The following is a 23,331-nucleotide window of genomic DNA, read 5'->3' on the forward strand; positions in this document are numbered from 1 at the left end:
TTTCATGGCTGCAGTCACCATCTGCAGTGATTTGGGAGCTCAAAAAAATAAAGTCAGCCACTGTTTCCACTGTTTCCCCATCTATTTCCCATGAATTGATGGGACCAGATGCCATGATCTTTGTGTTTCGAATATTGAGCTTTAAGCCAACATTTCACTCTCCTCTTTCACTTTTATCAAGAGGCTTTTTAGTTCCTCTTCACTTTCTGCCATAAGGGTGGTGTCATCTGCATATGTGAGGCTATTGATATTTCTCCTGGCAATCTTGATTCCAGCTTGTGCTTCCTCTAGCCCAGCGTTTCTCATGATGTACTCTGCATATAAATTAAATAAGCAGGGTGACAATATACAACCTTGGTACTCCTTTTCCTATTTGGAACCAGTCTGTTGTTTCATGTCCAGTTCTAATTGTTGCTTCCTGACCTGCATACACATTTCTCAGGAGGCAGGTCAGGTGGTCTGGTATTCCCATCTCTTTCAGAATTTTCCACAGTTTATTGTGATCCACACAGTCAAAGGCTTTGGCATAGTCAATAAAGCAGAAGTAGATGTTTTTCTGGAACTCTCTTTCTTTTTCGATGATCCGACAGATGTTCTCAATCTGGTCTCTGGTTCCTCTGCCTTTTCTAAAACCAACTTGAACATCTGGAAGTTCACAGTTCACATACTGTTGAAGCCTGGCTTTGAGAATTTTCAGTATTACTTTACTAGCGTGTTAGATGAGTGCAATTTTGCAGTAGTTTGAGCATTCTTTGGCATTGCCTTTCTTTGGAATTGGAAGAAAACTGACCTTTTCCAGTCCTGTGGCCACGGCTGAGTTTTCTAAATTTGCTGGCATATTGAGTGCAGCACTTTCACACCATCATCTTTTATGTTTTTTAATACTTCAACTGGAATTCCATCACCTCCACTAGCTTTGTTCATAGTCATTCTTCCTAAGGCCCACTTGACTTCACATTACAGGATGTCTGGCTCTAGGTGAGTAATCACACCATCGTGATTATCTGGGTTGTGAAGCTCTGTTTTGTACAGTTCTTCTGTGTATTCTTTCCACCTCTTCTTAATATCTTCTGCTTCTGTTAAGTTCATACCATTTCTGTCCTTTATCGAGCCCATCTTTGCATGAAATGTTCCCTTGGTATCTCTAATTTTCTTGAAGAGATCTCTAGTCTTTCCCATTCTATTGTTTTCCTCTATTTCTTGCAGTGATCGCTGAGAAAGACTTTCTTATCTCTCTTTGCTGTTCTTTGGAACTCTGCATCAAATGGGTATAACTTTCTTTTTCTCCTTTGCTTTTCACTTCCCTTCTTTTGACAGCTATTTGTAAGGCCTCCTCAGACAACCATTTTGCCTTTTTGCATTTATTTTACTTGGGGTTGGTCTTGATCCCTGCCTCCTGTACAATGTCATGAACCTCCATCCATACTTCTTCAGGCACTTTGTTCATCAGATCTAATCTCTTGAATCTATTTGTCACTTCCACTGTATAATCATGAGGGATTTGATTTAGGTCATACCTGAATGGTCTAGTGGTTTTCCCTACTTTCTTCAATTTAAGTCTGAATTTGGCAATAAGGAGTCCATGGTCTGTACCACAGTCAGCTCTTGGTCTTGTTTTTGCTGACTGTATAGAGCTTCTCCATCTTTGTCTGCAAAGAATATAATCAGTATGATTTAGGTATTGAGCATCTGGCGATGCCATATGTAGAGTCATCTCTTGTGTTGTTGGAAGAGGGTGTTTGCTATGAGCAGTATGTTCTCTTGGCAAAACTCTGTTAGCCTTTGACCTGCTTCATTCTGTACTCCAAGCCAATTTTGCCTCTTACTCCAGGTATTGCTTGACTTCCTACTTTTGCATTCCAGTCCCCTATGATGAAAAGAACATCTTTTGGGGGTGTTAGTTCTAGAAGGTCTTATAGGTCTTCATAGAACTGTTCAACTTCAGCTTCTTTGGCATTACTGGTTGGAGCATAGACTTGGATTACTGTGATATTGAATGGTTTGCCTTGGAAATGAACAGAGATCATTCTGTTGTTTTTGAGATATCACCCAAGAACTGCATTTCAGACTCTTTTGTCAACTATGGTGAGAATTGTTTAAACGCTATTAAATTTGGAGGTGACTCTTTACAGATATTTTCTTTAGTTTCTTCTTGCTCACCTTTTATTAGAAGAAAATTTGCATGAAAATAGTATCTTTGCTGCTTGAGGCTTTGTTTTACCTAATGACCCAATAAAAATAAAAGTTTTAATAGGTACAACATTCTCTGACTCACTACATAAAACAAGACTTTTAAAAATAAGACACAAGGAGACAAAATCATCTTTTTTACTTGAAGCAAAGCACCTCATTTTACCTCACCTGGAAATAGGCCTTTCAAATGACTGCAGTGAATTCTTTCCTACATAGGAACTGAAGGCCCCACAGTTTAACATACAGTTGACACTTGAACAACATTGGATTAGACTGTGTAGGTCCACATATACATGGATTTTTTTCAATAACTACATTGGAAAAAATGTTTGGCAATATATGATAGTTTGAAAAACTTGCAGAGAAACTCTGTAGACTAGAAACATGAAAAAAATTAATAAAAAGGGAAGCTGGGGATGCATAAAATTTATAAGGATACTATACCTATCCTTAGATAGGCATAAAGTGAGCTATATTTAATATAAAATGAATAATGTGTTAGTTTTCTGTTTTACAACTTTGATTTCAAAGAATTACATTACTCATTACTGTATAGTATGCCTCTCTTTCTTCCTCTCACCTAATTGAAAGCAAAGGAGAAAAGGAAAGATACACACATCTGAATGCAAAGTTCCAGAGAATACCAAGGAGAGATAAGAAAACCTTCCCAAGTGAACAATGCAAACAAATAGAGGAAAACAATGGAATGGGAAAGACTAGAGCTCTCTTCAAGAAAATTAGAGATACCAAAGGAACATTTCATGCAAAGATGGACAGAGTAAAGGACAAAAATGGTATGGACCTAAGAGAAGCAGAAGATATTAAGAAGAGGTGGCAAGAATAAACAGAAGAACTACACAAAAAAGATCTTAATGACCCAGATAACCTCGATGGTGTGATGACTCACCTAGAGCCAGGCATCTTGGAGTGTGAAGTCAAGTGGGCCTTAGGAAGCATCACTATGGAACAAAGCTAGTGGAGGTGATAGAATCCCAGCTGAGCTATTTCAAATCCTAAAAGATGATGCTATTAAAGTGCTGCAATCCAAAGCAAATTTGGAAAACTCAGTAGTGGCCGCAGGACTGGAAAATAGCAGTTTTCATTCCAATCACAAAGAAGAACCATGCCTAAGAATGTTCAAACTAATGCACTATTACACTCATTTCACATGCTAGCAAGGTCATACTCAAAATCTTTCAAGCTAGGCTTCAACAGTATGTGACCGAGAACTTCCAGATATTCAAGCAGGATTTTAAAAAAGCAGAGGAAACCGATATCAAATTGCCAATATCCACTGGATCATAGAAAAAGCAAGAGAATTCCAGGGAAAAAAACATCTACCTGTGCTTCATTGAATACACTAAAGCTTTTGACTGTGCAGATCACAACAAACTGTGGAAAATTCTTCTAGAGATGGGAATACCAGACCACCTTACCTGCCTCCTGAGAAATATGTATGCAGGCCAAGAAGCAACAGTTAGAACTGGACATGGAACAAGGGACTGGTTCATAGTTAGGAAAAGAGTACATCAAGGCTGTATATTGTCACCCTGCTTATTTAACTTATATGCAGAGTACATTATACAAAATGCTGGGCTGGAATCAGATTGCCAGGAGAAATTTCAATAATAGCTAATATCAATAAATATATGCAGATGACACCACCCTTATAGCAGAAAGTGAAGAGGAACTAAAGATCCTCTTGATGAAGGTGAAAGAGGCAAGTGAAAAGCTGGCTTAAAACTCAACTATAAAAAAATAAAAAGATCATGGCATCCAGTCCCATCACTTCATGCAAATAGATGGGGAAACAATGGAAATAGTCACAGACTTTATTTTCTTGGGCTTCAAAATCACTGCAGATAGTGATTGCAGCCATGAAATTAAAAGACACTTGCCCCTTGGAAGAAAAGCTATGAAAAGCCTAGATAACGTATCATAAAGCCAACAAAGTCTTTACAGTCAAAGCTATAGTTTCTCCAATAGTCATGAATGGATATGAGAGTTGGACCATAATGAAAGCTGAGCACTGAAGAATTGGTGCTTTTGAACTGTGGTGTTGGAGAAGACTCTTCAGAATCCCTTGGACTGCAAGGAGATCAAACCAGTCAATACTAAAATAAGTCAGTCATGAATATTCACTGGAAGGACTTATGCTGAAGCTAAAGCTCCCATACTCTGGCCACCTGATGGGAAGAGCTGACTCATAAGAAAAGACCCTGATGCTGGGGAAGATTGAAGTAAGGAGGAGAAGGTGATGACAGAGGATGAAATGGTTGGATGGCATCACTGCCTTGATGGACAGAAGTTTGAGCAAGCTCTGGGAGATAGTGAAGGACAAGGAAGCCTGGCATGCTACAGTCCATGGGGTCACAAAGAGTCAGACATGACCTAGAGATTAAACAACAACAAGGAGGACTAATCTGGTGTGCTTAGTATTATTTTTTGTTTTATTTGCTATTTTGGAAAATTATAGGTTGAATTAATAATAAACACATAGGAACCAAGACAATATTTCTTAAATTAAAGGTCCAGGATTTTTAGCTCCAAGTGGCAGAAAAAGAACTGCACAAGAAAGGCAACATGCTCCTAGTACACTTTAAAGCTTATATAACCATAATAATATTAAATATCATATAATGATTTAACAAAATTGAGTTATAAATATACCGCTGCTGCTGCTAAGTCACTTCAGTCGTGTCCAACTCTGTGCGACCCCATAAACGGCAGCCCACCAGGCTTCCCCATCCCTGGGATTTTCCAGGCAAGGACACTGGAGTGGGTTGCCATTTCCTTCTCCAATCATGAAAGTGAAAAGTGAAAGTGAAGACTCAGTCGTGTCCAACCCTTAGCGACCCCATGGACTGCAGCCTACCAGAGTCCTCTGTCCATGGGATTTTCCAGGCAAGAGTACTGGAGTGGGTTGCCATTGCCTTCTCCATATAAATATACTGAGGTAATTGGAAAAAAAGTTTGGGTGGTGAGTATGGAAGGAGATACACATATACATGTATATATATTTACTTATAATATTAAATATTATATACAAGCCTATAATATTTATATAATATACTTTCTATATAAATATACATAAAATCTATTTTTTGTTTTTTAGGAATAAAGCTGTTTAAATCACAGCATGGAGGGAGTTCAATTATCTTCAGCCTAGTACTACTGACTTTAATCTGCTGCATAGGAGTAAACTGTCCAATGTCAGCAGATCCATAGAAGTATACAGATAAACAAAAAAAGAAGCTTCCTAAAGTATTTCATTCTTACCCTGGGTGCAGCCATAGCTTAACAATCTGCAGAGTAAATTATCCTCAAGAAAAGAAAAGGATACTGGTTATAGTTAAAGGGATATATTACATAAAGTGAAAGGAGTATATATGGGTTTACAATATATGCAATATATGCAGTGTGTCCTATATAATCTAAAACATTGAAAATAAACAAATAGTTTAAAAGTATCAGATAGATGAAATTTGTACAAAAATATAGAAGAATATAACAGAAAGAGCACTTTACAATTATTAAAGGAGATTGCCTCTAGTATGAAGAATTTGTGGTGGTGATTCAGGTAACTTTTTTCCTTATATGACAGCATTATTTGGCTTTTTATACTACATGCTTTTATAATTTTAATAAAATTCATAAAATAAAAAAGAAAACCCAGGGGACAAAATATAAGTGAAGGCAAATTAAAAGCATGGCCAGTCTTTATTGTTGCTGTTGTTCAGTTGCTCAGTTGTCTCTGACTGTGAGCCCATGAACTGCAGCATGCCAAGCTTCCTGTCCTTCGTTATCTCCCTGAGTTTGTTCAAACCCATGTCCATTGAGTCAGTGTTGCCTCAATGTTTATATACACTCCATTGTTCATTTCAACACTGTTTCACAATACCCAAGACATGGAAGCAGCCTAAATATCCATCAGTAGACGAATGGATAAAGAAGATATCATATACATATGTATATATATATAATGGAATAATAATCATCTATTAAAAAGAATGAAATAATGCCATTTGCAAATTTCTTTTTTAATTATCAAAAGAAAATAATTATAGCCACCTTAAAAAAAAAGAATGTACAATGTTTACCCTTGGAAACCTAAGAATTAAAAGAACTATTCTTCATTCTCTAAGAGATATCATAGAACATGAATTCTTATTACAAACAAAAACTTTTTTAAAAAACAGTACAAGTCAAAGCAAAGGATTTCATTAAACAGAAAAAAAAAAAAAAACTGACAAAGTTAAAGAATTGAAAGAAAAATCAACACTACAGAAAATGCCACTATAAAAGTAATACTAACAACAAAATAAAATTAATGCAACAGAAAATGTCTTAGACACAATGGCAAGATTGAATAAATCACATTTTAAAAGGAAAACTGCAAAGAGCAGATATAGTGTGTTACAATTCACAACAGATATTTATCAGTTATAAAATATATATTTGCAAATAAACCTAACATATAAATATGTTTTAGAATAACATAATAATGTAGAAAGTTAGCAGACAGTTCATGTAGGTGTCATAACAAGTAATATCAAGTTCCACAGATGCTGGCAGCAATGTCTCCACTTTCATACAAGGAGCCACATGCCCTAAGTATGTCACTGAGATGGTTACATAAGGGGTTTCTAACTTTCTCTTTCCCACAGATATACATTAACATACAGATCAATTCCCCGAGAGAAATCCAAAAAGTAGTTGAGTGATTCCTACATATTCGGGTGACTGAGAAAATATCCACATCAAATACTCACATACCAGCCTGTGTCTAGGTATGGACTAGAATCCTCAACAGAGCCTGAAAGGATCATTGGGTACTTCCCTAGCCGTCTCTCTCCAGCTCACTCCAACAATAAAGGCAAGTCAGCAGCATCTCCCTCAGTTCAGTTCAGTTCAGTTGCTCAGTCGTGTCCGACTCTTTGTGACCCCATGAATCGCAGCACACCAGGCCTCCCTGTCCATCACCAACTCCCAGAGTTCACTCAAACTCACGTCAATCAAGTTGGTGATGACATTCAGCCATCTCATCCTCTGTCGTCCCCTTTTCCTCCTGCCCCCAACCCCTCCCAGCATCAGAGTCTTTTCCAATGAGTCAACTCTTTGCATGAGGTGGCCAAAGTACTGGAGTTTCAGCTTTAGCATCATTCCTTCCAAAGAAATCCCAGGGCTGATCTCCTTCAGAATGGACTGGTTGGATCTCCTTAGAGTCCAAGAGACTCTCAAGAGTTTTCTCCAACACCACAGTTCAAAAGCATCAATTCTTCGGCACTCAGCTTTCTTCACAGTCCAACTCTCACATCCATACATGACCACTGGAAAGGAGCTTATTCATACATCTAGCACACCAACTTTTGTGGTTGCTACACAAGGGACATTCCCTGAATCATCTCCTTCTGATAGTTAACAGGGTTTGCATTCATTTGTCTCACAGTACTATAGCAAACAAACTCTGTTTTAAAACTGGTACTTGAGCACTCCCTATGGTTCTATGTTAGGCTCAGGGCAGAGGGAGCAGGAAAAATAAACACTCATTTCCCAGTTTCTCCCTGGAAGGATTTGACTAAATACATTCCCAGCTTCTGCCCCAGGGTCTAGTTTCTAATAAGCCTGCATCTAGGTGCTGACTAGGATCCTCCTGGAAGACCCAAAGAGCCAGCAGGCATTACCCTCAAATTTTTCCTCTGCATGACTTCAACAATAAAACCAAGTCTCCAGCTTCTCCTTGGAAGGAGCTTGTCCACACATTTAGCACTTCAAATCACCTAGGTCTATTAACAATGTCTATAGGTTTAGATTTCACAAGTCCATGTGAAAGTCACTCAGTCATGTGTGACTCTTTGCAACCCCATGTACTATACAGCCCATGGAATTATCCAGGCCAGAATACTGGAGTGGGAAGCCTTTCCCTCCTCCAGGAGATCTTCCCAACCCAGGGATCGAACCCAGGTCTCCAACATTCCAGGTGGATTCTTTACCAGCTGAGCCTCAAGGGAAGCCCCCACAAGTCCATAGAGCCATATTAAGCACACAGCATTTTCTGCAGCTATGACCTCTGGGTTCAGTTCAGAGGGAGTGGGCAAAAATGCCCATCTTCTGACTTCTCTCTGGAAAGAAATGCTTCCAAACTCATTTCATGAGACCAGTGTTACCTTGATACCAAAGACAGACAAGAAAACAACAAGAAAAGTACAGGCCAATACGCCTAGTGAACATAGATATACAAAAAATCCTCAAAAATATTTGCAAACTGAATTCAACAGTATAGTAAGAGGATTGTACACCATGATAAAGTGAGATATATTCCTTGGATGCAAGAATGGTTTGACATATGCAAATGAGTCAATGAGATATATCACATTAAAAAATTGAAGACTAAAAATCATATGATCATCCCAGTAAACAAAGAAAAAGTACTTGATAAAATTCAACATCCTGTCATGAAAAAGACTCTCAATGATTTAAGCATAAAGGGAACATACCTCAACATAATAAAAGTCATATAGGACAAGCCCACATTTAATGTCCCCAACAGTGAAATTCTGAAAGATTTTCCTTTAAGATCAAGAACAAGACAAGTGTGTCCACTTTATCACTTTTATTAAACACAGTACTGAAAGTCCTAGCTAGAACAATTAGAAAAGAAAACAAAGCAAAATGTATCCAAATTGGAAAGGAAGAAGTGAAATTATCTCTATTTACAGATGACCAAAAATTTATTAGAATAAATATAGTAAAATTACAAGACAAAAAATCAATAGGCAAAAATTATATACATTTCTCTGCATTAATAATGAACTATGAGAAAAAGAAAATATAAAAAATCATTTACACACGTATAACCAAAGAGAGCCGTGGTGTTGAAGACTCTTGAGAGTCCCTTGGACAGCAAGATCAAACCAGTCAATCCTAAAAGAAATCAGTCTTGAATAGTCATTGGAAGGACTGATGCTGAAGCTAAAGCTCCAATACTTTGGCCACCTGATGTGAAGAACTGACTCACTGGAAAAGACACCGATGCTGGGAAAGAGGAGGAGGAGACGGAGATGACAGAGAATGAACTGGTTGGATGGCATCACTGCCTCGATGGACGTGAGTTTGAGCAAGCTCCGGGAGTTGGTGATGGACAAGGAAGCCTGGCGTGCTGTAGTCCATGGATTCACAAAGAGTTGGACGACTGAGTGACTAAACTGAACTGACACATAAACTTAATTTTAAAACATCAAGATGGTAGGGTCAGCAACAGTATGTTAGATACTTAGAAAATTAAATTATTTCCCCAAAGAGTCCTTTTTCAAAACTCTAGCTAATTTTTCTCTTCCTTCCCATGTTTGTTGCTATCAAGTGAAAGTGAAAGTGAAAGTGAAGTCACTCAATCGTGTCCAACTCTTTGCAACCCCATGGACTGCAGCCCACCAGGCTCTTCCATCCGTGGGATTTTCCAGGCAAGAATACTGGAGTGGGTTGCCATTTCCTTCTCCAGGAGGTCTTCTCAACCCAGGGATTGAACCCAGGTCTCCTCCATTATAGGCAGACGCTTTACTATCTAAGCCACCAGGGAAGTCTCTAAGTAACCTTATTTTATTCCCTTAAGCATTTACGACTAAATTAAATTATTTATTTACATTTTCCTTCACTAGAATGTAATACTCCTGAAGACAAAATCTTTATAACACCGTTTCTAGATGCTAAGCGTTTATTGACTCTGTAATCATAAAAGATGAGATAATTGGTGCCCTTATACTTCCTTCTACCTCCCCTCTGCCAAATATTATTGTTTTTATTACCCTTTTATACTCTCAAGGTATACTACAACTATGTTTTGTTCTATTCTCAGTTCCAACAAGTCCTTAGCCTTAATTTCATATGAAAATTAATTAAATGCTCATCATCATTCCCTTTACCACAATTTATTCTTTTCAAGTTTCTGCATTCTGATTCCATATTCAATTAGCTGTATTTGACCACTGGGAAAATTTTCCAAGAAGAGTCACTAAATGTTATTTCCTTGTGTCTTCTGATGTTTGAGGATGTCTGTTAATTGCCTTCATAGTTGAAACTCATATCAGCTGGATAATTTATAATTGAGTCACATTTATTTTTCATTTAATTTTATAAACATGATTTCTTTGTCTTCTGGCCCATATGTTATAGTGGAAAAGGCTGAAGTCAGCCAGAGCTTTTCACCCTTGCAGATAATTTGTCATTTTCCCTGAATATGTATGCATTTCTCTTTTCCTAGAACTTAAATGTCAATTTTCTGAACTGATTTTTTTTAAATAGCATAATTCTCTTTTCATATTGAGAATAATTTCCCTTTATTTCAGAAGAATGTTTCTTCATGACCACTTTTAATTCATTATTTTCTTTCCCATTGGTTGACTTCTTGACTTCATCAAAACAAATTACACTTGTCTATTCAACTTTATCTCTCTCTGCATTAAACTTTCTTCATATTATTTTTTCTTCCATCTATATTATCTATTATTTCTCATTGCATAAGATTTCCCATATATTAAGGGAGATTGTCATTAAGCAACATATGGAAAAACATTATAAAATTATGAATCTTGAGAAATGGTGCAAGGGAAAAAAAAACTTTAATAGTGATATAGAAAGTGAAAGTTTCTCAGTCATGTCTGACTGGGGCCCCATGGACTGTATAGTCCCTGGATTCTCCAGGCCAGAATCACTGGAGTGGGTAGCCTTTCCCTTCTCCAGGGGTCTTCCCAATCCAGGGATGGAACCCAGGTCTCCCACATTGCAGGCAGATTCTTTACCAGCTAAGCCATAAGGGAAGTCCAGGAATACTGGAGTGGGTAGCCTATCCCTTCTCCAGGGGATCTTCCCGACCCAGGAATTGAACCAGGGTCTCCGGCATTGCAGGTGGATTCTTTACCAACTGAGCTATGAGGGAAGCCCATAGTGATATAGGGGGTCCTAATTTATACCAGGTAGTCAGGAAAGAGTTCTCAGTAGAAGCGATATTTAAGCTGTGAAGTAAATGTTGAGTTAATCAGGTGAAGAGTTAGTGGGAAATCATTGGGACAAATTGCATATAGAGGAAATAGCTTGTCTGTCTCTGCACTGGGAAAATAATTGGTGTATGAAGAACCAAAAGACAGTCCGTATAGATGAAGTACAATGAATGCCAGAAAAAATGATTTGGAATGGTTTTTGAAAGGAAAGGAAAATCATATAGAGCAACAGTAGATAAAAGAGACATTGTTTAGTTGCTAAGTCTTGTTCAACTCTTTTATGACCCCATCAACAATAGCCTGCCAGGCTCCTCTGTCCATGGGGTTCTCCAGGAAAGAATACTGGAGTTAGTTGCCTTTTCCTTCCCCAGGAGGTCTTTCATACCCAAGGACTGAACCCACATCTCCTGCTTGGTAGGCAGATTCTTTACCACTGAACCACCTAGGAATCCCAAAAGGATTCTATTTTATTCTAAATTAGATTATAATTCAATCAAGTTATTTTTAAAGGATGGATACAGTTAGAACTGGACATGGAACAACAGATTGGTTCCAAATAGGAAAAGGAGTACGTCAAGGCTGTATATTGTCACCCTGCTTATTTAACTTATATGCAGAGTACATCATGAGAAACACTTGGCTGGAAGAAACACAAACTGGAATCAAGATTGTTGAGAGAAATATCAATAACCTCAGATATGCAAATGACACCACCCTTATGGCAGAAAGTGAAGAGGAACTAAAAAGCCTCTTGATGAAAGTGAAAGGAGAGTGAAAAAGTTGGCTTAAAGCTCAACATTCAGAAAATGAAGATCATGACATCCGGTCCCATCACTTCATGGGAAATGGATGGGGAAACAGTGGAAACAGTATCAGACTTTATTTTGGGGGGCTCCAAAATCACTGCAGATGGTGACTGCAGCCATGAAATTAAAAGACACTTACTCTTTGGAAGAAAAGTTATGACCAACCTAGATAGCATATTCAAAAGCAGAGACTGTCAGGGTCCAGCCTGGGTGGATCCAGGGTAATTTGAAGGGGAGATGGAATCGGCATCCTAGGAAAAAGCTATTTAATTAGAAATATAAAGAGAGATTAGAAAAGAATAGTGTAGTAGGAAAATACCAGTGGAGAAAAAGATGCTGAATAACTTGGTTTATGTGGAATACCAATAAAACTCCAAGACAAGGAGTTTGCACCACCTACGTAGGCCACCGGTGCCCACTTGAATAGCGGAGGGTGCCCCGCCTTGGGCTCCCTCTCGCATGGGTCTTAGAAGCCAGGGCAAAATTAGCAGGCTTGGTGAGTATCCACGCTCCATATGGGAATTCAGCCAGAAGGGGAAAGAAAGAACAACACGGGGGAATCAGTGTTTCCAGAAACTGATCCATTTTCTTTATTTTCAGGTTTGCTTATATACTTTTTGTTATACATAGGGATGAATACAGAGTCACGTGGGGTCAACAGACCTGACCTTTATCAAAATCAGGTGCTTCGTATAAATATATACAAAGGTCTTAGGGGTTTTACATCATCTTCTGGCCATGAGGCCTGCTGACATTTTATGGCCCTTTCTGATAATGGTCACTCAACCAGAAAACTTATTTTTTCCAGGGGTGATTTTTTCTTAAACCAGGCGCCACCCTCTGAAGGCACCAGATAAAGTTGCATTCCTATAGGGTGAAGGGGTAGTGGGTTACAGTCGAGAAAGGAATTTACTTAGCCTAAGGTTTAACATGATTAATCTTAAAGGTTAATGCTTATTTCTCCTATATGCTAGTTATATTCATTTATGTGTATAAGGGCAGGGAATATGGAGACTTGGCAGCAAATATTGGCCCAACAAATGAAAAACTCTTCACCAATATAATTCCTAATCAACCCACTATACTATACTAATAATTTTCTAACTTCTCAAAAGAATCTGTATTTAGAAAGGTTAAAGCATCTCGTGCCTGTCACAGGTGGGAGGCTTTGAACAATCACATGTGGCCAGACGAACTTGTTCAGGCAGACTAGAGAACCTTCAGAGGAGTTTGTAAGTTGAAACACTCTTGTCATGCCCAGGAATTTTTATTGACTGGAGCTGCAGGTTAACTCCTTCTCCAAGAGAGGTGGTGGGGGACAGCCCCTCGTAAAGTCAGAGGTGTAGGTGAGAGCATAAAACAGTAAGGTAGGCAGACTCTGGTTTTGGGGGTAGATGCTCGGGAACAAGGGTCTCCTGAGGCTCAATCCCGCCTTTGCGTAATGCCGAGCCTCCTTCCTCATGACCTTTGCCACGGGCGGAGTTCCTCACGCTGGCTCCCAGCAAGAGACTTACTTTGCTGACTAAGGTCCGTCTAGTCAAGGCTATGGTTTTTCCAGTGGTCATGTATGGATATGAGAGTTGGACAGTGAAGAAGGCAGAGTGCCGAAGAATTGATGCTTTTGAACTGTGGTGTTGGAGAAGACTCTTGAGAGTCCCTTGGACTGCAAGGAGATCCAGCCAGTCCATTCTGAAGGAGATCAGCCCTGGGACTTCTTTGGACGGAATGATGCTAAAGCTGAAGCTCCAGTACTTTGGCCACCTCATGCGAAGAGTTGACTCATTGGAAAAGACTTTGATGCTGGGAGGGATTGGTGGCAGAAGGAGAAGGGGACGACAGAGGATGAGATGGCTGGATGGCATCACTGACTCGATGGACATGAATCTGAGTGAACTCCGGGAGTTGGTGATGGACAGGGAGGCCTGGCGTGCTGCGATTCATGGGGTCGCAAAGAGTCGGACACGACTGAGCAACTGAACTAAACGGAACTGAATGAGGTATTTGTAGTAATAAATAAAATATCACCTCATTAGCTGTATGAAATTTCAGGGGTAGCACAAATGTGTGATGAATAGAGTAACAAGTAGATATAGTGTGAAGAAGTATTGGTGATGGTTTGTATAATGGTGACAGCAGTGGACGTGGAAAGAGATGCATAAATTTAAGATGTTTGGGGGAGGTAGAACTGACAGAATTTTGCCATGTGTTGAGGGTTGCATATGTGAATAAAAAAGAATGTCAAGGAAACCATATTTCTGAAATAGACAAGGAGAGGTATAGACACTATTTACCTAATCAGAAAAATCAGAAAGGGTAGTCACGTTTCCTAGGTTGTGAGAGTTTGAAACATAAGGGTTACTCTGTATATATTTTAAATTTGTGATGCCCACTAAATAGCAATGTGAGATATGAAGGAGGCAGCTGTAATATGAATTTGATACTTAATAGAGTTCTTAATAACTGTTAGACAAAAGATTCTAGGCATGCATAACCAGTAGTTGCAGCACACAAGCTCAGTAGTTGTGGCTCACAGGCTCTAGAGCGCAGGGTCAGTAGTTGTGGCTCATGACCTTCTTTGCTCAGGGGCGTGTGGAATCTTCCCAGACCAGAGATCAAACCCATGTCCCCTGCACTGGCAAGCAGATTCTTACCCACTGTGCCACAAAGGAAGTACCTGAATGTAATATTTAATTATGTAAAGCTAACATATCATTCAGAGTCTATTCATAGAAAATTTTAAATGTAGTAAAATACTTACAGAATACTTAGAAGTTACCATTTAAAGCTTTACTCAGATTAACTCACTAAATCCATATAATAAAGCTAGTAAGTAACTAGTAAGTTACTCTTAGTCTAGTTTTAACAGTGAACATTCTGAGGCAAAGAGAGGTACATGCTCTAGGACACGCAGCTAATTAATCACATGTCTAGAATAAAGAAAATTAAAGGAAAGAGTAGAGGAAAAAAGAAGTAAGGATGATTCTAAAAGACCCATGTACCTCAATGTTGATTGCAGCACTGTTTACAATAGCCAAACATGGAAGCAACCTTAGCTGTCCACTGACAGATGAATGGATAAAGAAGCTGTGGTACATATATACAATGGAATATTAGCCATAAAAAGGAATGAATTTGAATCCATTCTAGTGAGGTGGATGACACTAGAGCCTGTTATACAGAATGAAGTAAGTCAAAAAGAGAAGAACAAATATCATATATTAATGCAAATACATGATATCTAGAAAAATGTTACTGGTGAACCTATTTGCAGGGCAGGAATAGAGACACGGACATAGAAAACAGGCTTGTGGACACAGCAGGGGAAGCAGAAAGTGGGATGAATTGAGAGTAGCATTGAAACATCTACATTACCTATGTAAAATAGATAGCTAGAGAGGACAGGCAGCCTGCAGCCCAGGGGAGAGTTTTGGTGGTTCTTCTGATTTCAGGGGATGGGCAGGGTTGGGCTGGTGCTATGATCCCTCTAACTCAACAGTTCCACGGTTCTATGATGTCACGGAAGAGAGAAGAATGGGGAGCTGGGCTGGTTCCAGCTACTCCAATTCCTCCATCCTCTGGATTCTGATAGTTTTTGGGATGAGGGGAGATGAGCTGAGTCCCACGTGCCCCAGCTCAGTCTCCCCTCTAGCCACCTCAGCCCCCACCACATTTATGGAGAGAAATTAACCAGGGTGAGTCCACACCACCAGAACAAGCCAAGCATCTTTTATGAAGCTGATCAAAAGAACAATAATAAAAACATCCTTTTATTCTTCTGTTTCTAGAAAACTTAAAGAACAAGAGAACTACATTCACACTGAGCTGGAAAACATATCTGGACAATCTGTGATTGTGAGAGTAGATGAGTCTTCTAGTTAACCATATGAACTTTGAAACCACAGCATTCACTTTCTTCATCATCCTTCTAATTTGCCTCAGTTGCATCTTCCTTTTATTGGTGGTTTTTTTATATAAATGGTATAAATCCATGCTGATAAATTGGGATCAGATTTTAAGTCACACTAGCAAATGTATCTAGTAATAATATAAAGCAATTTAAAATAGAGCAAATAGTAATGCTGTAGCTGTTTTTTCTATTTCAGGGCTTTAGAAATGCTAATTTCCTGCTTAAAAGTGAAGTTCCTTTCCACGTCTTAACATCAAGACCTTTGTTTTTTCCCCACACTTTCTCCTTTGTGATTATAGTTCCCAAAGCAGGACAGATGAAAAGACAGAAAAAGGTCCTTGTACAGAAAATGAAGGTGAAGTTTGTCCAGCTGCTAATACAGAGATGAAAGATTTAGATGACCAAGAAAAGTAAGTCTGCACCTTAGGATGTGGTGGAATGCCATTTTTGTGTGTGACCACGAGGGCTAAGATGCATGGATTTTTTAAACCTTGCTGGTTGATTTTCTAGGACTCTTGCACCTGCAAGGCATGGCATTCTTGTCCAGAGATGGACTAAAGAAGCGATGACCACACCCTTAGGAAATAGAGAGGATGTGGAAGGTGAAGAAGAGAACAAAATAAAAGAGAAGCAAAAGCCTGAGAATGCTAGAGAAAATGGTCAAGAGGTGATATGCTTTTCTACTCTTAAGAGGCATTTAATGTTTAAAGAAGAGGTAAATTTCTTGGCTAGGTATATTGAAGGATGGTCTTGTTTGTAACTTAGGTTTGTATCTGGAAGGAGTGCAGTGTTGACAATCATTTAAACCACGCTTCTTAGCTTATTGGTTCATTTTGTTAAACCAACTTGCTCCATCTTCATCCTTACATTCGTGGTTTTCTTAATAATTCCCTTTCATTTTGCTTTATTCAGAATCCTAAGATGTTAGAGCTGGAGGAGAATCATTTAGGGAGCCAACCTTCTTATGTTACAAATGAGAAAATAAGATGAATTGTTGAAGTCACTCCTCCTCCATGGCCAGGCTCAGGACCAGATGCAAAAGACCTGCTCTACTTCTGGGTTCCTTCTACAATAGCTTGTAAACATTGCCGGGGGTTCTTGAACTCCGTGTTTCAGTTCAGTTCAGTTCAGTCGCTCAATCTTGTCCAACTCTTTGCAACCCCATGAATTGCAGCACGCCAGGCCTCCCTGTCCATCACCAACTCCCGGAGTTCACTCAGACTCACGTCGATCGCGTCGGTGATGCCATCCAGCCATCTCATCCTCTGTCGTCCCCTTCTCCTCCTGCCCCCAATCCCTCCCAGCATCAGAGTCTTTTCCAATGAGTGAACTCTTTGCATGAGGTGGCCAAAGTATTGGAGTTTCGGCTTCAGCATCATTCCCTCCAAAGAAATCCCAGGGCTGATCTCCTTCAGAATGGACTGGTTGGATCTCCCTGCAGTCCAAGGGACTTTCAAGAGTCTTCTCCAACACCACAGTTCAAAAGCATTGGGGCTGCCTAATAACAACAACTCATATGCCCTCCTAACATGAGACCCATGACCACTTGGAGACAGAATGGTGATCCAGGTGGATCTTGGGTTTACCTCCTTTGTAGAGAAAACAACACATGTTGCCAGATGCTATTTGAATATAGCAGTGTGTGCTTTTATAACCATAGAAACATAAAAATTATATCTTTATGGATTATTACTGCTTTTCTGTATCATTTAGAAATCCTTTTTCTGTTTCTTACTAACAATGTACATATAACCCATATTTTTTAAAAGCAGGGCTTGTTGTATTCATAAATTTATCATTGATACTATATGTTACATTCTCTTACAGGATGACTATTTGCAAAAACCACTCATACCTGTCACTGGAAGTTCTTCAGTTGTTGATAACCATAAAAGACCCTTAAAAGGAGTAACATTTTCTAGGGAGGTAATCGTCGTGGACCTTGGGAAGGACAATCCTATGGCTCGAAGCTATACTCGATTACATAAAGAGAGAAAGTGAAGCTCAAAAAAGGCTGAGAGCAAAAGAAATGTAACCTTAGACTAACAATGAAATGACTGGGGGTACAAAATCATGTTGAAACAGCAAAATAATGGGAAATTAAGCAAATATGGATAATATTTTATCTTCGTGCAAAAAAGGTGGACTATGTGCAAAATTCTATAAGTAAAATACCCAGGGCAACTCAAATGTGAGTTCAAGATATTGACTGTATTAAGTGTCCTTAAAACTCTGTCTACTCAAACACTGTTGTACTATGTGAATAAAGTTATTTGTGTTTGTGCAGATGTCTTTTAGGTAAGTCATATTCAAGGGGGATTTTGGAAATAGCCCAATTCTTGGTGCTTTGATCATAGGCATTTACAAATAACATTACTGCTATCATCATGGAAACTGCCAGTAAGTAGGACTTGGGTCTCCTCGACATAGTTCCCTTTGAATTCAGTCCTGAAATCTTTCTTGTCCTGACAACTGCTTTTTTTCTAATTTAAATATAAATATATATATTTGACCATACCAGGTCTTAGTCGCAGCATGTAGAATCTAGTTCCCCAAGCAGGGATTGAACCCCAGCCCCCTGTGTTGGGAGCACAGAGTCTTAGCCATTGGACTACCAGGAAAGTCCTCTGACAACTGATTTTTAAAACTGATACCAAGACAAGGATGGTGGATACCATCCACCAACAAAATATCCTGTTACTGAGGCAAATCCTGAGGTTATACTATTCTTGATTTCAATAGTTTAAAAATTTGCTTTTCATCTGTGAAATATGACATTACAGACCAGTACAGTATCATCCAAACCATTGCAGTAAACGTTTGTGAGATGTGTAAGGGGCTATGAGAGGAAATAAAAAGCAGAAAACAGCATCTGACTCAGGGGCCTAGCACATTGCCCTGTATACATCATATGCTTAATACATGTTTGTTGGGTGACTGGGAGAATAAGTGATAAAATAATGTAGAATGTGTGACAAATGCTAAATGAAACTATTGACATCTTTTGACGAGGAGAAGTCCCTGTGGTCTGGGACCATTCCACTGTGGGGAAGAGAAGGGACTTAACGGAATGGAAGGATTGGCTAATACAAGCAGAGGGAAGAGTGTATTTCCATTGGTGACAGGCACAAGCCAAGGCAGAGAGGTGAAAATGTGTGCTGAGTCTGGTGGGCACCAGGTAGCTGGAGGAGAGTTGAGAGTTAACAGTGAAATGTGGTAAGGGGTCAAAGTAAGGTAACTCTGAGGATCCCAGGCTAGAGAGAGGTATTGGGCAGGGAATGCAGTAAAGTAGTGTGCACTGGGGGGTGGGGGTCTACAGTAATATCCATCCAGAGCCCTAGAGTCCAGGAACTGTCTACAAGCACTGAAAAATATTGATCTTTCACCTGATGGTAACATTAAATTTTTTTGGCTGCATCCCACAGCATGTGGGATCCAACTTACCCTGTCAGGGATGGAACCTGTGCCCCCTGCAGTGAAAGCACAGTCTTAACCACTGGACTGCCAAGGAAGTCCCAACATTAAAATTTTTTAAATTTATTTATTGTAAAATACACATAAAATCTACCATCTTAATGATCTTAAGTGCACAGTTGAAGTACACTCACCTTGTACGGTCATCACATACATCCACAGTACTCCTCATTTTGCTGAACTCTTAACTCTACCCATTAAACACTAAATCCTCATTTCCCACCACCCCAGCCCCTGGTAATTACCAACCTACTTTCTATCTCTATGAATTTGACTACTCTAAGTACCTCATACAAGTGGAATTGCAGTATTTGTCCTTCTATGACCAGCTTCTTTCGCCCAGCATAATGTCCTCAGGTTTATCCATGTGTCCGAATTTCCTTTCTTTTAAAGCCTGAATAATATTCCTTTTTTTTTTTTTTTTGCATATTCCAAAAGTTTATACATTTATCCATTAATGAACACTTTGGGTTGCTTCACTTTTTGTCTACTGTAAATAATACTGCTCTGAGTGTTTCAAATTCTAATATATGAAATTTCAGACCTGGATGACCATTTATTTCCATATGAGGGCTTCCCTGGTGGCTCAGATGGTAAAGAATACGCCTGCGGTGCTGGAGATGCCAGGTTCGACACCTGGGTTGGGAAGATCTCCTGGAGAAGGAAATGGCAACCCACTCCAGTATTCTTGCCTGGAGAATTCCAAGGACAGGGGAGCCTGGTGGGCTACAGTCCACGGGGTAGCACATGGGGTTGCAAAGGGTCAGACACGACTGAGTAACTACTAACACTTTCACTTTCTTTTTTCATTTCCATATGATGTCATGATTTCATTGCCTATATCTGCATCTGAATTTATAAAACCAAGTTACTTTTTCACAAACTGACAAGAGTATTGAAGGAATGAATCCATAAATGATGCATCTATGTCAAAGTAAAGGCCAGTTTCCTGGTGAGTGGACCATACTAGCTGAAGTTTTGTAAAACTTTCAGTAGAAGAAAATGGTAGGAAAATGGGCCATCAGTGCCTATGATAGTACAGACATCCGAAATCCCAAAAAGATCAATCAATGGGCCACCACTATGGGGTGAGTCAAATTCAATGTTAACTTGAATTTTATTAGTTTTTATGCTTCTGTTTGTATTTTGTTTGTAAATTTGTTTTGATTTGATTTTTTTTAAGATACCTGACTAAAAATGTTCAAGACAGCTCTGATTTTTCTGAAAAATGTTAATTAATTAGTTTGGCTGTGTCGGGTCTTAGTTGGGGGACTTGGGATCTTTGATCTTTGTTGTGGCACAGGGGCCTTTTGTCACGGCATACAGGATCCAGTTCCCTGACCAGGGATGGAACCCAGGCTCCTTGCATTGGGAGCGTGCAGTCCTAGCCACTGGACTACCAGGCAAGTCCCTGTTTTGATTTCAGAATTGAATGAGAGCACTAAGGAACTGATATTCAGTTTTATGTTTCAACACAGTTTAAAGTAACACTATATAAAGTGAACAATTCAAGGTCATTGTGTGTGTGTTGCAGGGTAAGTCCCTGAGAATTCTACTACAGGATTAGGTTATTGATTACCTGGGAGATAAATGGAGATGACTCTAGTGACAATTCAGGGTTTAAGGATGAGGCGGCAGAATACAAAGAGTAAAGAATGTCAGTTTCTGGTTAGATGTGGAAAACTGAGAGGACACAACAGTGACTCCTGAATTTGGACACCTGACTGTCAGAAATAGGGAAGTCCAAAGAAGTGACTGCTTGGAAGGAAATGATTAGCTAGATTTTAGCTCTGCTGAACTTGAGATGTTTGCCAGAAATTCAGCTGAAGATGCCTGGGGCACCAAAGCTGTGGGATTCCCCATGTCCATCTGCTAAGCTGTGGCTCCTGTTAAAAGCTGCTGTTAAAAGTGCCCATTGGTATTTCTCTTGTAGAAGTGGGGTCAAATTTTCCTCTTTAATTAGCTGTGGACCCAGGGACCCCAAGCAAGACACATCACCCGAAAGCCAAGATGGAAAAGCTAGATAAATTGAAGTATTTTTAGAAAAGCTTCTAAAGTCAAAAGACCAACAACAAAACCAGGAAGGCCTATTTTTAAAAAAAAAAAAAACCTTTTACTGTCATACAGAGTGAAGTGAGTCAGAAAGAGAAAAAGATTGCATTTTAACACATAAATATGGAATATAGAAAAATGGTACTGATGAACCTATTTGCGGGGCAGGAATAGAGACGCAGACGTAGAGAATGGGCCGGTGGAAGAGCGAGGGAAGGAGAAGGTGGGACACACTGAGAAAGTAGGATTGACATATATACACGTGTTTGTAAAACAGATAGCTAATGACAAGCTGCTGTAGAGCACAGGGAGCTCAGCCTGGTGCTCTGTGAGGACCTAGAGGGGTGGGATGGGGTGGTGGGAGGCTCAAAAGAGAGGAGATATTTGTATACTTATAGTGGATTCACATTGTTGTACAGCAGAAACTAACACAACATTGTAAACCAATTATCCTTCAATTAAAAAAAAATTACCGAAAAAGTTGCACAAGTAGTACAGAGAATTACATATGCTTTCACTCAGATTCCCAGTTAACTGTTTACCATATTTGTATTACTATTGTTATGCCCAGAGTCCGAGTCCCCAAAACTGAGAGACTAAGACGTCCACAGCAATGCAAAAGCATAAAGGGGTTTTATTTTTAGCTCGAGCCAGGGCTCCCGTCTCACCCAGCGCAGTGGAGTCTTGAGGAGAGCCCCGAGCCCAGATTTTTACCAGTATTTATAAGTTTAGAACAAAGACAGGGAGTTGGCAAGGGTTGATTGGCTGCAGGGGTTTCCTGGTATTTACTGATTGGCCACTTATCATCTCTCTGATTGGCCAGAGTTATCATCTCTCTGAAGCCCGGGAAGCATGACTCAGGGATTATTTTTGGCCTAGTGCACCTCTCTGAGCCTGTCATGGCTCTGGTGAGGTTGTAACACTATTCTCTCTCTCCATAAAATTCATATGCTTTAAGCATTTGAGAGTCAGATGCAAACATACTGTATCACTCAGCCTTAGCACTTCAGCACAAATTTCCAACAAACTGGGACATCTTCCCACATAGTTCAGTTCAGTTCAGCCGCTCAGTCGTGTCCGACTCTTTGCAACCCCATGAATCGCAGCACACCAGGCCTCCCTGTCCATCATCAACTCCTAGAGTTCACTCAAACTCACGTTCATCAAGTCAGTGATGCCATCCAGCCATCTCATCCTCTGTCGTCCCCTTCTCCTCCTGCCTCCAATCCCTCCCAGCATCAGAGTCTTTTCCAATGAGTCAACTTTTTGCATGAGTGGCCAAAGTACTGGAGTTTCAGCTTTAGCATCATTCCTTCCAAAGAAATCCCAGGGCTGATCTCCTTCAGAATGGACTGGTTGTATCTCCTTGCAGTCTAAGGGACTCTCAAGAGTCTTCTCCAACACCACAGTTGAAAAGCATCAATTCTTCGGCACTCAGCTTTCTTCACAGTCCAACTCTCACATCCATACATGACCACTGGAAAAACCATAGCCTTGACTAACCATCAATTAACATCGATACACTTGCCGTCTAATCCACAGGCCTCACTCAAAATTTGCTGGTTGTCCCAGTTATATTCTTTGTAGGCCCAGGATCCAGTTCAGGATAACACTTTCTGTTTAGCCATCATGTCTCTTTAGTCTCTTCAATTTGGTCCTGTTCCTCAGACTTTCCTTGACTTTTCTGACCTTGACACATTTGAAGATTGAACATCAATTCCTTTGTAGCATGTCCCTCACCGCTGGACTTGCCTGATGTAACTTCATGATTAGGTTCAGGTCATGTGCCTTTAGCAAGAATATTCAAGAGGTGATCCTGTGATCTCAGTGCATCATATAAGGAGGCATGTGCTGTCATATGTATTGATGTAATTTAATTTTTACCACTTGGTTTTGTCAGATTTCT

General features: G+C 39.6%; 1 protein-coding gene across 1 annotated transcript; it reads left to right on the top strand.

Annotated features, from left to right (window-relative positions):
- Positions 1 to 15,875: 15,875 nt before the first annotated feature.
- Positions 15,876 to 17,900, top strand: LOC120860822 (uncharacterized protein C2orf74-like). The gene is made up of 4 exons (XM_040236534.1): positions 15,876 to 15,970; positions 16,199 to 16,309; positions 16,410 to 16,566; positions 17,727 to 17,900. Exons 1-4 carry the CDS (start codon positions 15,876 to 15,878, stop codon positions 17,898 to 17,900), a joined length of 537 nt encoding a protein of 178 aa, XP_040092468.1.
- Positions 17,901 to 23,331: the final 5,431 nt, after the last annotated feature.

The sequence above is a fragment of the Oryx dammah genome, unplaced genomic scaffold (assembly GCF_014754425.2).
Source record: "Oryx dammah isolate SB20612 unplaced genomic scaffold, SCBI_Odam_1.1 HiC_scaffold_11203, whole genome shotgun sequence".
NCBI classification, from domain to species: domain Eukaryota; kingdom Metazoa; phylum Chordata; class Mammalia; order Artiodactyla; family Bovidae; genus Oryx; species Oryx dammah.